Raw genomic sequence first — 15,154 nt, 5'->3', positions numbered from 1 at the left:
GGGAGGGAGAGAGAAGGAGAGAACGGGAGGGAGAGTTGGAGAGAGGGAGGGAGAGAGGAGGAGGGGGAGGGGGGGGGAGAGAGAGAGGTGGGTGGGGGGGGGGGGGGGAGAGGGGAGAGAGAGGGGGGTGGGGGGGGGAGGAGGGGGGGGGGAGGAGAGGGGGGGGGGGAGAGGGGGGGGGGGGGGGGGGGGGGGGGGGGGGGGGGGGGGGGCGGGGGGGGGGGGGGGGGGGGAGAGGGAGAGGGAGAGAGAGAGAGAGAGAGAGAGGGGCAGCGAGGAGTATGTAGCCCGTCCCAATTACACAGGCAAGCTAGCACAGATTGTCTGTTAATGCAACTGCTCTCTGCGCGGAGAGCCCGTGGCGAGACACTTCAAGTGTAGGGAATGGACTGCAGATGCTGGTTTACACCGAAGATAGACACAAAAGGCTGGAGTAACTCAGCCAGCATCCCCGGAGAGAAGGAATGGGTGACGTTTCGGGTCGAGACCCTTCTTCAGACTGAAGTCACCCGTTCCTTCTCTCCAGAGATGCTGCGTTACTCCAGCACCCTGTGTCTATCTGCGAGAGTCTTTAACTTGGACTGGGGGAGCACAGAGGGTTAAACAGCACCGTTGCATAACTGAGAAACAAGGAACTGCAGATGCTGGTTTGCAAAAGAAAGACACAAAGTGCTGGAGTAACTCAGCGCCGTCAGGCAGCACCTCTTGTGAACAGAAGACCCTTGAGGGGTCCCGACCCTAAACATCACCTATGCATGTTCTCCAGAGATGCTGCTTGACCCATCTGAGTTGCTCCAGCACTCTGTGCCTTTTTTTTTTCTCTACCCTGTACCAACTAACTAACTGCATGTTATTCTCACTTTAACGAAAACGAAACTGTCCATAATCGGCGTTTTGAGGTTTAGAACGAGTCTTGCCATTTCCTCTGCTAGTTTCATGCACACCCCACCCTTTCTGGGTGGAAAACAAAATGTTAGGTTCCCTTTGAAATCTTTCCCCACTCACCCGAGTCTGGAGAAGGATTCGATGTGTCCATTCCCTCCACAGATGCTGCCCGACCCGCTGAGTTCCCCCAACACTTTTGTGAGTGCTCAAGGAATTTAACGTTTGGTTCTCCTCTCGGTTGCCCTCCTCCCGATCCGAAGTTCTGGTTCACGTCTGGAGGGACTTTCCAGGTTTGTGAAAGTCTGTCTCCTTGTGTGTTTTTTTTTTAAATTTGAAAACGATTCCTCTAGGGGCAGATTCTCTCGGCTCCAGAAGAATGCCAAGTGTAAATAACTCACAGCAGAGCAACTTCTTACACACATAAGATCAGTGAGTTGGTGTTACAGCTGCTGATTGCAGACTGCTGCAGTAAACACCGTTTACGCGCTCGGCGGTTTAAAAGAGCATTACTTACCCTATCATTCACGTTCACTTTCTACGTAACTAAAAGGCCACTCCAACGTATGAGGCAAAAAATAAACTTCTATGTCGAGGAATGCAAACCAGGATATCGTACAATCTCCCAAATGTGAACTGTGGTGCATCTTAGCAACAAGGAACTGCAGATGCTGGTGTACAAAAAAAAAGACACAAAGTGCTGGAGTAACTCAGTGTGTCAGGCAGCATCAATGGATAGGTTTCATGTAGGAACGGGTAGGGTACATTTCTTCAGTCTGTGGCAAGTGGACTTCATAAGTTCATCAGTGATAGGAGCAGGATTAGGCCATTCGGCCCATCAAGTCTAATCCGCCATTTAATCATGTCCGATCTATCTTTCGCTCCTAACCCCATTCTCCTGCCTTCTCCCCATAACCTAAGACACCCGTACTAATCAATAATCTATCTATCTCTGCCTTAAAAATATCCATTGACGGCGTCAACAGCCTTCTGTGGCAATGAATTCCACAGATTCACCACCCGCTGACTAAAGAAATTCCTCCTAAAGGAACGTCCTTTCATTCTGAGGCTATAACCTCTGGTCCTAGACTCTCCCACTAGTGGAAACATCCTCTCCACGTCCACTCTATCCAGGCCTAAAGGATAAAACAGAGTGGTTTCAGTGAAGCAGCAAACGAGGTCTCCTTGTCCCACCCAGCATCAATCTGCCACCATTACAGGTTCTCCTCAACTGCCAGAGCCCAGCGCGGAAACAGGCCCTTCGGCCCAACCCGCCCATTCCGACCAAGTTGCCTAACCACGCTACTTCCACTTGCCTGCATCTGGCCCATATCCTGCCTAACCTTTCATACCCATCCACCTGTCCAAGTTGGAACTGTATCCATGTATCCAATTTCTCCAGTTGTTCCATGTACCCCTCCCCCCAGTGTGGGGAAAATGGTCCCTCGTCCATTTTATTTCGTACGTCTGAATGACAATAAAGGAAATTCAATTCCCCATTCAACTTAAACCTATGCCCTCGTGTGTTAGACTCCCCCACCCTAACAAAGATACTATAGCTATTCGGATGATCAGTCTGAAGAAGGGTCTCAACCAAATACGTCACCCATTCCTTCTCTCCAGAGATGCTGCCTGTCCCGCTGAGTTACTCCAGCATTTTGTGTCTACCTTCAAGGAGATCTGAGGGTCAGGTTTCTCACACAGATGGTGGGGGGTTTATAGAAAAACCAGCAAGAGGAGGTGGTGAAGTGGCTACAATCACACGTTTAAAAGATATTTGAACAAGTGCTTGAACAGGAAAGGAACAGAGGGATATGGGCTTAATGTGTGCAAACAGGACTAGTGTAGATCGGCTTCACTGACGGCATGGACGAGATGGGCCGAAGGGTCCATTTCTATACTGAACAGCTCAATGGCTCAATAATAGAAGCTCTCTTTTACAGCCCTTACTCACAGTCTACACTTTACTCTGCAAAGCCGCCAGCATACTCAAGAACCAGGCTCACCCCAGTCACTCCCTCTTTTAGTTTGGAGCTACAGCGCGGAAACAGGCCCTTCGGCCCACCGGCTTCGCGCTGACCAGCGATCCCCGCACAATAACACGATCCTACATGCACTCGGCACGAGGACACCCGTAGTCGGGATCGAACACAGGTCTCCGACGCTGTAAGGCAGCAACTCTACCGTTGCGCCACCTCTGGCCTCTCCCATCAAGCAAGGGATACAGAAGTTTCAAAGCGCATACCTCCAGATTCAGGAACAGTTTCTTCCCAGCTGTTATCAGGCAACTGAACAGTCCTCTCATCAGCTAGAGTGCTGTCCTGACCGCCCATCTACCTCATTGAAGACCATTGCTCGATCTTTAATCAGACTTTATCGGACTTCAACGTTATACCTTGCACTAAATGTTGTACCCTCCACCCTTTATCTATGCACTGTGGACGGCTTGATTGTACTCAAGTATAGATTTATTTCTGACTGGAGAGCATGCACCAAGATCTTTTCCCCGTATCTCGGTACACATGACAATAATAGAAACATAGAGAAATAGGTGCAGGAGTAGGCCAATCGACCCTTCAAGCCAGCACCGCGATTCAATATGATCTGATCATCCATAATCAGTACCCGGCTGTTCCTGCTTTCTCCCCATATTCCTTGATTCCTTTAGCCCTAAGAGCTAAATCTAACTCTCTCTCGAAAACACAACTAATGTAGTCATCTGTTCATTGATATCCTGGGTGGTCTTTACCAGCCACAGACTCCACCAGAGCCTTTGATCAAAGCAAGGATAAATTACGATAATTCAAGAGGTGAGGTATGAGTGGGCTTCAGGGTGGCACAGTGGCGCAACTGGTATGAATCTAAAGCCTCGTCAATACTGTTACTAGATGAGCAGATCAGAGGCTGAAAATTCTACAACAATTACGAGCGCCTCAAATTCTCGCTCGCTACTACATCCAGGGGCGTGATTGAATCCTCTCCACTTGGCTGGGTGAGTGCAGTTCCAAGCACACACAAAAACCTGTGGACCACAACTTAATCCATCTACATGGTGTAGATCAGTGCATGTTCCCTTAACCATAGTGACCTCCCCATTACTAACCACTCCCCATTACTAACCACTCCACCAGGACCAGGAAGTGCTTTCCGCGCCACTCAAAGAGGTCGGTAACAGCGGCCACCCCGGGGTGGAAGCTACTTTGTCCCAGGCCCAGAGCCAATTCTACTGGCCAGGTATGGCTCAGGACATCTGTGACAGGGTCTCCGCCTGCGCTGCTTGCAACACCCTGCACCCCCATCAGCAGCGCCAGCCTCTCCTGCAGCCGCCGGCTCCAGAGCTCCCATGGATGGCCGTTGCCACCGACCTCTTTGAGTGGCGCGGAAAGCACTTCCTGGTCCTGCTGGACTCCTATTCCAGCTGGTTCGAGGTCGATCAGCTGACCTCCATCACCTCTGCCGCTGTCATCGGGAAGCTTCGCCGCCACTTCTCCACCTTCGGCTCCCCGGTGACCCTCCGGTCCGACAACAGCAGCCAATTCTCCAGCGACGAGTTTAAAACCTTTGCTGCCCGTTGGAACTTTCACCACATTACCAGCAGCCCCGAGTTTCCTCAGAGCAACGGACTTGCTGAGCGGGCCGTACGTAGCGCCAAGGAGCTGCTGGAACACTGCCGCCTGTTCCGTGCTGATTTCCACCTTGCCCTGCTTAACCTCCGCAACATTTCCCGCGACCCCGCGCTCGGTTCCCCTGCCCAGCGCCTTATGTCACGCACCACTAGACCTCCCCTGCCGGTCTCCCAGCAGTCCCTCAAGCCCTCTGTACAGAATCCTGCCACTGTCACTGAGCGCATTGTCAAGAAACAAGTGATCCAGAAGCGCTCCTTCGACAAATCCGCCCGGCCCCTTCCACGTCTGTTCCTGGGGCAGGTTGTCCGAATGCAGTCCCCCTCTGGCCACTACCGCCTGGCCGTCGTAGTCGGCGACACCGGTTCTCCGCGCTCCTACTTCGTCGACTACGAGGGGGCTATCTACCGTCGCTCCCGCCAGCACCTGCTGCTTGTGAATGAGCCCGCTCCGCCTCCCGCGGATCCTTCCCACCCCCCCATTTCTTCTCGAACTCCCGTTGCCCCTCACGCCCCGACAACACCTCGCATGCCGCGCACCCTCCCCTCACAACTGTCAGCCCCCCGGTCGCCGAAGCCCCGTTCCCCTGCCTCGCCTGTCAAACCTGCCTCGCCTGCCAAGCCTGTTTCTCCACCCGGAGCCCCGCGTTCTCCACCGCCCGCCTCTCCTGCCCATCCCCCGGCTGCTGTCCCTTCTGTTCCCGACGATGAGGAGGAGGGCGGCTTACGCACCCGCTCTGGCCGGCTGGTCAAGCCGCCTGTCCGCTACGGGGAGCTCGCATAGTTTTATACTGTTGCCGGTGCGATTGGTGTTCGTAGCGTATGAGCCGTGGTCACTCTGTACAGTACCTGCCATGCTTTTGTTTCTAAGAGGAAGGATGTAGATCAGTGCATGTTCCCTTAACCATAGTGACCTCCCCATTACTAACCACTCCCCATTGTCTCCAGTATAATTGTAGTGTCCCCACCTCTAGCTCGCTCTCTAGCTCCAGTGATGACCACGGACTGCTACAGCCTAGTGTTAACTCTCAGTTAATAAACAGTTACAGTAAAAAGACTTGTGTGTGCAGTAAGTCATTTTACACATGGTAGAACATATAAAATAGAACAATGCAGCAAAAGGGATCGTGGGTATGGAGAGAAGGCAGGTACAGGATACTGAGTTCGATGATCAGCCATGATCATATTGAATGGCGGTGCAGTCTCGAAGGGCTGAATGCCTTACTCCTGCACCTATTTTCTATGTTTCTAGGAATGGGCCCTTCGGCCCACAATGTTGGTGCCGAACATAGTGCCAAGTTGAACTGATTACATCTGCCTGTACCTGATCCATATCCCTCTATTCCTTGCACTTCCATGTGCCTTTCTAAAAGCCTCTTAAACACCACAATCTGCCTCCACCACCACCCATGACCACCAAGGTTTATATCCTAAATGTGCTTAAGATAGGGTTTGTTGAGTTAGTTCCTTACATTGTTACTGTTGGAGAAGTGGAAGATTTTGGCTGAGAGATGATGGAATTGTGGTGGGCTTCCATGTTCAGGCAGTGGGTGATCTGGAGACCATCTTGCAGGTGATGGTGAATGGTTCCCCTGTAGTCCAGCATGTGTGGTCATGCATCGCATGAGATGTTATGCTCATGAACACTACATTAGTTATAGGTACATGGTGTTACTTCAAGTGTGGTGTTGCTGTTCGTGTGGCATGTGAAAAATCTTATTTAAAACAAACTCATTAATCGTCAATATATATTGGTTTGTTAGGATCATGCTGTACTTTCAGATTGTGTTATCAGATAATTCTTGGCATGGCTATTTGAACATGGATCTTGCAGACTATTTTATATTTTAAATATTGATTCATGGCCGCTATTAATAATTGCTAGCAGTCCAGCGATGAAATTTGCAAGGCTGCAGAGAGAGAATCACTTGAGATTTTATGCACCTCACCTCAATCCTTTCCTTTTCAAAGGAAAAATCGGCAACTTATCCAAAGTTACTCATGATTAAGATTCTCCCCTTCTGGAAATATCTTTGCATCTTCTCCAGCGCAGTCACATTCTGCCTATAATGTAGTAACCAGAAGAATAAATGTGAGGACATTACCTGTAACTTCACCTTGCTTCATACAATTATAACACAGCATAAACATTGTATCTGCCCGCCATCCGTCCTGCAAGGAAATGAGGGCATTTCATAGTCATAGAATCAATCAACATTGAAACAGGCCCTTCGACTCAACTTATCCATGTCAAACATGGTGCGCCATCTAAGTAAGTCCCATGTGACCGTATTTGGCCCATATCCCTCTGAACCTTTGAGGTTCCTCTGTTCTACTCTTGTTGCGATCCTACCATTCACATGTGTCCTCTCGCCTCAATTTCCATTCACCAATGCCCTATTTAACAATGATAATAGTGGTGGAAGCAGATATGATAATGGTGTTTAAGAGGCTTTGGGATAGGCACATGAACGTACAGGGAATAGAGGGATATGGATCATGTACAGGCAGATGAAATCGGTTCAACCTGGCATCATGTTCAGCACAAACATTGTGGGCCGAATGGCCCGTTCCTGTGCTATACTATTTTATGTACCAATTCTCTGGGCTGAATTTATTCGACTCCTCTTTTCCCTCTCACCAGTTCATTGATGCCATCTTAATGTCTATTTTTCTCTTCCTTGGTATCATCCACGCAGATAATTTTTTGTTTTAACAGGAAATTTCTTCAGCCAACATTTTCTTACTAATTATAAAATATCATAAAAAGCAAAGGAACAAGTACAGAAACCTGCAAAATGCTATTGTATTCATGACCTAATTTTCACTCTTTGCATATATTCTATTCAAAAACCTGCCAGAGGAAGTGGGTGAGGTAGGTACAATAACAATGTTTAAAAAAACATTGGGAAAGATGTATGGATAGGAAAGGGATTTGGATCACATGCAGACAAATGGGACTAGCTTGGATGGAGCATTTTGGTCGGAATGGATGAGTTGGGCCACAGATTCACAATTCTCTGGGTGAAAAAGTTTTTCACCATAGATGCTGCTGCACCCGCTGAGTTTCTCCAGCAATTTTGTGTACCTTCGATCTTCCAGCATCTGCAGTTCCTTCTTGAAGTTTTTCTTCACCTCAGTCCCAAATGGCCTACCCCTTATCGTTAAATTGTGACCTGGTTCTGGACTCCCCCAACATCGGGAACATTTTCCTGCATCTAGCCTGTCCAATCCCTTAAGAATTTTGTATGTTTCTCTAAGATACCCTCTCATCCTTCTAAATTCCAGTGAATATAAGCCCAGTCAATCCATTCTTTCCTCCCTTTTCCCAAAGGCGTGCCGGTTTGTAGGTTAATTGGCCATTGTAAAATGTCCCCTAATGTGTTGGCAATGGTTGAGAAAGTCGGATAGTATGCAATTGCTATGAGAATGCAGGGTGACTTGGACAGGTTGGGTGAGTGGGCAGATGCAAAGATCTTAGAGCTATAAGATCTTTGGGCAGATGCATGGCAAATGCAGTTTAATGTGGATAAATGTGAGGTTATCCACTTTGGAAGCAAAAACTGGAAGGCAGATTATTATCTAAATGGTGGGAAAAGGGGAAGTACAATGGGGTCTGGGGGTCCTTGTTCATCAGTCAATGAAAGTAAGTATGCATGTACAACAGGCAATGAAGAAACCGAATAGCATGTTGGCCTTCATAACAAGAGAAGTTGAGTATAGGAGCAAAGAGGTCCTTCTGCAGATGTACAGGGCCCTAGTGAGACCACACCTGGAGTATTGTGTGCAGTTTTGGTCCCCTTAATTTGAGGAAGGACATTCTTGGTATTGAGGGAGTGCAGCATATGTTCACAAGGTTCATTCCCGGGATGGCGAGACTGTCATATGCTTAGAGAATGGAGTGGTGGAGGCCGGTTCTCTGGATATTTTCAAGGGAGAGCTCTTAAAGATAGCGAAGTCAGGGGATACGAGGAGAAGGCAGGAACGGGGTACTGATTGTGGATGATCAGCCATGATCACATTGAATGGCGGTGCTGGCTCCTGCACCTATTGTCTATTGTCTAATTAGTAGGAATGGGTGGTCGGCATGGATTTGGTGGGCAGAAGGGCCTGTTTCTATGCTTTTTTTAAAAATAATCTAAACATAGAGGCTGTGCCAAGTAGATTCCAATTCCTATTTGTTGGTGGTACTAGGAAAGACTTTCAAAATGAAATTATCTGAGAATCTTCTTATAACTCCACATGACTTGAACCCACTGCAATCTATTTGTTATTTATTTTTAATTGATGCAAGATTCTAGGCAAAAAAATACTGCCAGCTGACCTTGTACTCTGTACCAGAAGGAATTGGTGAAAATCTACAAAAAAGACAGCATTATATAACACACCCTTCAATGATAAGCACTCAAGTGGTTTGGAAAATAAATATGTGAATGGAAAATAAACCTGCTGATTGTGGTTTTGTGTGTGAATCAGATCATTTTGAAACTGGGATGATTAAGCAGCTGCATCAGCAAAAATCTAGATTCATATATGTATTTTCCAATCATAGAACTTTTCAAGGTAAAGCATTTCTTGAAGTTAATCCTCGACATAACACAGGCAATAACGGTACCACTCTTTTGCTGTTCAGTGATAAGAAAATCACCCTGATATTTACATCGAGGTTTCCTGGATATCACTTACACGGAAGTTAGCTCCATTTATTCCCCAGGCTAGTTTCAGAAAACCAGCCAACATCATCAAAGACTTGTCCCACCCCAGTCATTCCTTCTTCTCCCTGCCTCCATCCGGCAGAAAATACAGAAGCTTGAAAGCACGCACTACCAGACTCAGGAATAGCTTCTTCCCCTCTTTTGTCAGGCTTCTGAACTGTCCTTCCATAAGTTAGGGTACTGGCTGATCCACCTCTATCCCAGTACAGACATTGGACTTTGTTTATGGAACTGATGCAATACAATGCTGAGAACTATATTCTGCATTATGTACATTCCCCTTTGCTCAACATATTGTAGTTGTTTAATTTGATTGTACTAATCTCTAGTATTATCTGATCAGTTTGGATAGGATATAAAACAAAATTATTCACTGTACTTTGGTACATGTGCCAATGATAAACCTAACCCTAATGTATTATTAATTTTAAAATATTCCAGAATCTTCAAGAATTACAACAGGATTTTCAAGAATTACGACAGCATCATCATCAGCTGGGCAAGTGGGCCGAGAAATGGTTACCAGACTTTAATTCAGATAAGTGTGAGGTTGGGAAGTCTTGTGTTTAGGAAGTCTTCTGGGACACGACCGTCACAGTGAATAGTGGGGCCCTGGGAAGCTGTTGCAGAGCAGAGGAATATAGAGTATAATGGCCCTGTCCCACTATGCGAGTTCATTCAAGAGCTCTCCCGAGTTTAAAAAAAAATCAAATTCGTGGTAAGCACGGAGAATGAACGTAGCGGGTACGTCGGAGCTCGGGGACGTTTCTTAGCGGCTCGTAACGCTAACGGCAGGTACTCGGGAAACGCGGTAAGCTCGGGAAGACTCGTGAAGATTTTTCAACATGTTGAAAAATGTCCACGATAGCCCCGAGTACCGACGAGCGGCCATTACCGTAAATCTCCGAGTTCGAATCATCGGGGTAAACTCGGGAGAACTCTTTGAATAAACACGTACACTGGGACAGGGCTTTAAGTACATGGTTCTCAGAAAGTTGCATCACATGTAGATAGGTTGATGCGGAAGGCATTTTGGCACATATGCCAACGTTACTAATCCAATGCAATTTGAAACACAATCATGAACATTTCAATAAAAGCTTGAAGTGGTTTTATTTCCGAATGAAGTTTATTAAATTACACACTTTTTCACGTTTAAAATGTAACGCATTTTGGTCATTTATCAACGCGATTGTTATTACAGTCCGTGAGAGCAAAGGCTATTTATGGATGATAGCAAATTTATTTAATTTACTGATAATGGCCAAATTACACAACAAAGCCAATCAGTAATCAGTTGTTCGCAAGATAGAGTTCTTTGATTTAATTGGTGAAGCAAAACTTTATTGGATTTAGTCTTCATAAATATTATTTCCTATTTCCCTATTTACATTATTGCCCCATAAGAAAGACAGAAAAAAAAAAAGGTGCTGGAGAAACACAGTAGGTCGGGCAGCATCTCTGGAGAACATTGATAGGTGACGTTTCCAATCGGAACCCTTCTTTTCAACCCGAAAAGTCACCTATCTATGTACTCCAGACATGACCCACTGATTACTCCAGCACTTTGTGTCTTTATTTTTAGTAAACCAGCATCTGCAGTTCGTTGTATCTAAAAAAGAAAGTTGATTTCCTCCAAGGCCTCCCCCTATACATTAATAACACAATGGTCAGTATGGAGCACTGGTTAATTATCTACTTATTGTCCAAAGATCATTGATTTAGAGGGAGTCATACAGCACGGAAACAGGTCAACTTGCCCGTGCTAACCAGGATGATCCATCTGCACTTGTCCCAGCTGCCTGCATTCAGCCCGTATCCCTCCAAACCCTTCCCATCCATCTACCTGTCCAAATGTATATTAAATGTTGTTATAATACCTGCCTCAACTACCTCCTCCAGCAGGTCGTTCCATATAGCCACTACCCTCTGTGTGGAAAAAGTTGCCCCTCAGGTTCCTATTAAATCTTTCCCCCCTCTCACCTTAAACCTGTCCCCTGATTCTTGATTCCCCTATCCTAGGCAAAATAATTATCTATTCCCCTCGTGATCTTGTATATTGTTGTATTCTGGATACAGAATTTTTAATTAATATCAATTTCCCAGTAATAAACTCTCCCCACCTTCAGTCATGTTACCTATTCTTTCAATAGGTAACTTACAACTTGAATCTTACTAGCCTGAGATAAGAGCAGTGATCACCTAATTACTTCAACTCACGATTGTGGGATCAGCACGTGGACCAAACATTCTGATTCTTTCGCCATTTTTCTATGATGGCTTCATGGAAAAAATTCAAATCAGAACAAAGTCCATCAATTTACAAGGTTGATGCAAGCCCCTCCCCAACAAGCTTATACTGTGGCACAATTCCAAATTCTCCAACTTCAGCAACTCATTCTTTTTTGTCTCTGTCCCCCCCGTCATTATTTTAGCTCAGTTTTTATTTTCTTTGACATGAATTCTGGTAAACGTCGTGATAGACAACCAAATGACATACTCCAAGAAGATTAAAATGGCGTCGGAAACAGATATAAAGACCCACAGGAGCAAAGTAGGTCTTTCTAACCTAACCACACCTATTCTAACCTAACCTAATCTAACCTAATCTAACATAGAACAGTACAGTGTTCAAGAAGGGACTGCAGATGCTGGAAAATCGAAGGTACACAAAAATGCTGGAGACTGAAGAAGGGTTTCGGCCCGAAACGTTACCCATCTCCTTCGCTCCATAGATGCTGCTGCACCCGCTGAGTTTCTCCAGCATTTTTGTGTACCATAGAACAGTACAGTACAGGAACGGGCTCTTTGGCCCCCAATATCTCTGTCGAACGTGAATACGAGTTCCTCGAATTTCTACTGCCTGCACGTAATCACAGGTTTAAATGTTCACAAGTTATAGGTGTAGAATTAGGCCATTTGGCCCATCGAGTCTACTCCGCCATTCAATCATGGCTGATCTCTGCCTCCGAAACCTATTTTCCTCCCTTCTCCCCACAGCCCTTGATACCCATTCTAATCAAGAATTTGTCTATCTCTGCCTTAAAAATATCCACTGACTTGGCCTCCACAGCCCTCTGTGGCAATGAGTTCCAGAGATGAACTACCCTCTGACTAAAGAAGGTCCTCCTCACCTTTCTAAAAGAGCGCCCTTTAATTCTGAGGCTATGACCTTTGGTCCCAGATTCTCCCATCAGTGGAAACATCCTTTCAACATCCACTCTATCTATGCCTTTCATTATTCTGTAAGTTTCAATGAGGTCCCCCCTCATTCATCTAAACTCACACAAATAGTGGCCCAGTGCTGTCAAAGGCTGCTAAGCCACCTATTCCTGGAATCATATTTGTAAACCTCCTCTGCTAAGCCACTCATTCCTAGAATCATTCTTGTAAACCTCCTCTGGACCCTCTCCAGAGCCAGCACATCCTTCCTCAGAGATGGGCCCCAAATTTGCTCACAGTACTACAAATGCAGCCAGATCATTGCCTTATAAGAGCCTCAGCATTACATCTCTATTTTCGTATTAAAGTCCACTCGATATAAATGCTCTCATTGAATTTGCCTTCCTTACTACTGATTCGACTTGCAAATTGACTTTTTTGGGATCGATACCCTTCCATTCCCAGCATGTCCATGTACCTATCTAAAAACCTCTAAAATGCCACCATCATATCTGCCTCCACCACCTCTCCTGGCACCCACCACCCTCTGTGCAAAAAAAAACCCTCACCCCACACATCTCCTTCCACCCTGGGAATAAAAGGTTCTGACTGCCTACGCTATCTATGCCTCTCAGACTTTGTAATGTACTTCAACCAGGCTCCTCTCAATCTCCGAAATGTCAGAGAAAACAATCCAAATAAGGACCAACCACCGTATAAAATAAAATTATTTATTCCCCAAGTTTCATTTATGTTAGTCACACACTTTTGTTAAATTAATATTCAGGGATATTTCAAAAGCCAATAGTTTTTCATTAAAGTAGGGTAAAGGAGGCTCCTAAGATGACTTAAGCACAAGCCATCAAGATTTTTATAAATCTGAATTCTGAACAATTGATTAATATGGTTTAAAGTTTTCATGGATTCCGTGGCTTCAGACTCAATCTCAAATCCAAAATCATTGCTGCTCATGTTCTATCGTGGTGGTGATGTAGCGAAAGGAGGGAGTGTGTTTAAGTTAACAAAAAAAAAGATGCAAAAAGCAGGAGTGACTCAGCAGGTCAGGCAGCATCTCTTGAGAACGAAAAGTCACCTATCCATGTTCTCCAGATATACTGCCAGAGTTACTCCAGCATTTTGTGTCTTTCGGTGATATAAAACCAGCATCTGCAGCTCCTTGGTATTGCTTTAGACATAATTCGCCTGCTAACACACTTGTTCAAACGACTAGCAACTGAAACAGAAACATTCAAGTGGAAAAGGAATGAGGTGGTAAGCAACAATTTCTGGTCCAAAGTCATGTGCAGTCAGGCCAGATGCTGTAGCATTGACCCAAAGGAACTCAAAATAATGGAAATATTACTCGTGTGGAAAGAGAAACAGTGTTTCCTCTTCAGGTCACAGCCCCTACATCGGAACAGTTTGTTCTCCGCTCCACATCACAGCCCTAAATCAGTGGTACCAGTGGCAGCCATAGAGGAACAACCTTGCTCCTAACTACATATCACCCCCCCAGGCACACCCCACAACTCTCAGGATAACTGAATCAACCGGTAGTGGGGCATTGGTGAATTTTGGTGAAAATTGGTGAAGAACCATTTTCGTGAACCATTTCCGAGTTCACAATCAACCCTGCACCATCCAAAATTCTCATTCAGAAACCAAGTTTACATTAAAGATAGGCACAAAGTGCTTGTGTAACTCGGCAGGTCAGGCAGCATCTCTGGAGAACACAGATAGGTGATGCTTTGGGTCAGGACCCTTCTTCAGACAGATTGCTGCCTGACCCACTGACTTATTCCAAAATTTTGTGTCTTTCTTTGGCATTAACCAGCATCTGCAGTTCTTTGTTATTACCAAATTTACATGTGTTTCTTGCACCTTGGGTAGCCTGTAACCCAATGGTATGAACTTTGGATTCTCCAATTTTAAGTAACACTAGATAGACACAAAATGCTGGAGTAACTCAATGGGACAGGAGAGAAGGAATGTGTGACTATTCAGGTCGAGGCCCTTCGTCACTCCAGCATTTTGTGTCTATCTTCGATTTAAACCAGCATCTGCAGTTCCTTCCCATCACTTGACTAGTCCCTCCTGATTCTATCTCTCACCAAAACACTTGGGGAAATTTACAGAGGCCAGTTAACCGAAGACCCCGCGAGCCTTAGGGATGTGTGAGAGAATGCCACAGCTGGGGAAATGCACGCAGTCACAGGGAGAAGAGGGGGGGGGGGGGGGGGGGGGGGGGGGCGCTGTGGCACAGCTGGTAGAGCCGTTCCCTCACAGAGCCAGAGACCGGGGTTCGATCCCGACCTTGTGCGCTGTGTGTGTGTGGAATTGGCACGTTCGCCCTGTGACCGCGTGGGTTTCAGCCAGATACACCGGTTTCCTCCCACATCCCCAAAACCGTGCTGGTTTGTAGGTTAATTGGCCTCTGTAAATTACCCCTAGTGTGTGGGGAGTGGATGGAAAAATGGGATAACATAGAAAACACAAACGTGCTGGAGTAACTCAGTGGGTCGGGCAGCATCTCTGGAGAACGTGGATAGGTGACGTTTCAGGTTGGGATCCCTTTTCATCAAACCAGTGTGAATGGGTGATCGAAGATAGACACAAATGTGTTGGAGTGACTCAGCGGGGCAGGCAGCATCTCTGCAGAGAAGGAATAGGTGACGTTTCGGGTCGAGACCCTTCTTCAGACTGATGTCAGGGGAGAGGGAGGTACACAGATAATGAAGTGTATAGATGAGGAACTGTGAAGGTGTGAAAACGC

General features: G+C 46.3%; 1 protein-coding gene across 3 annotated transcripts in view; it reads right to left on the bottom strand.

Moving 5' to 3' along the window:
- Positions 1-15,154, bottom strand: part of LOC129711145 (phospholipid-transporting ATPase IC-like) — a 108,238-nt gene that overhangs the window by 92,017 nt on the left and 1,067 nt on the right. The window contains exon 2 of one of the 3 annotated variants that reach the window (XM_055658577.1): positions 6,454-6,568. Coding sequence is in view for 2 of the 3 variants with exons in the window: in XM_055658581.1 (XP_055514556.1) it covers positions 1,006-1,036 (31 nt within the window). In the remaining variant the exon portion in view is untranslated. Of the gene's footprint in view, positions 1-1,005; positions 2,253-6,453; positions 6,569-15,154 lie in introns of those variants that run through there. The other 2 variants (XM_055658581.1, XM_055658576.1) reach the window with 2 other exon arrangements.

Source organism: Leucoraja erinacea, chromosome 29 (assembly GCF_028641065.1).
Source record: "Leucoraja erinacea ecotype New England chromosome 29, Leri_hhj_1, whole genome shotgun sequence".
Taxonomy (NCBI): domain Eukaryota; kingdom Metazoa; phylum Chordata; class Chondrichthyes; order Rajiformes; family Rajidae; genus Leucoraja; species Leucoraja erinaceus.
Note: the sequence above shows the minus strand (reverse complement) of the source record. Positions and strands in the feature narration are given on the sequence as shown.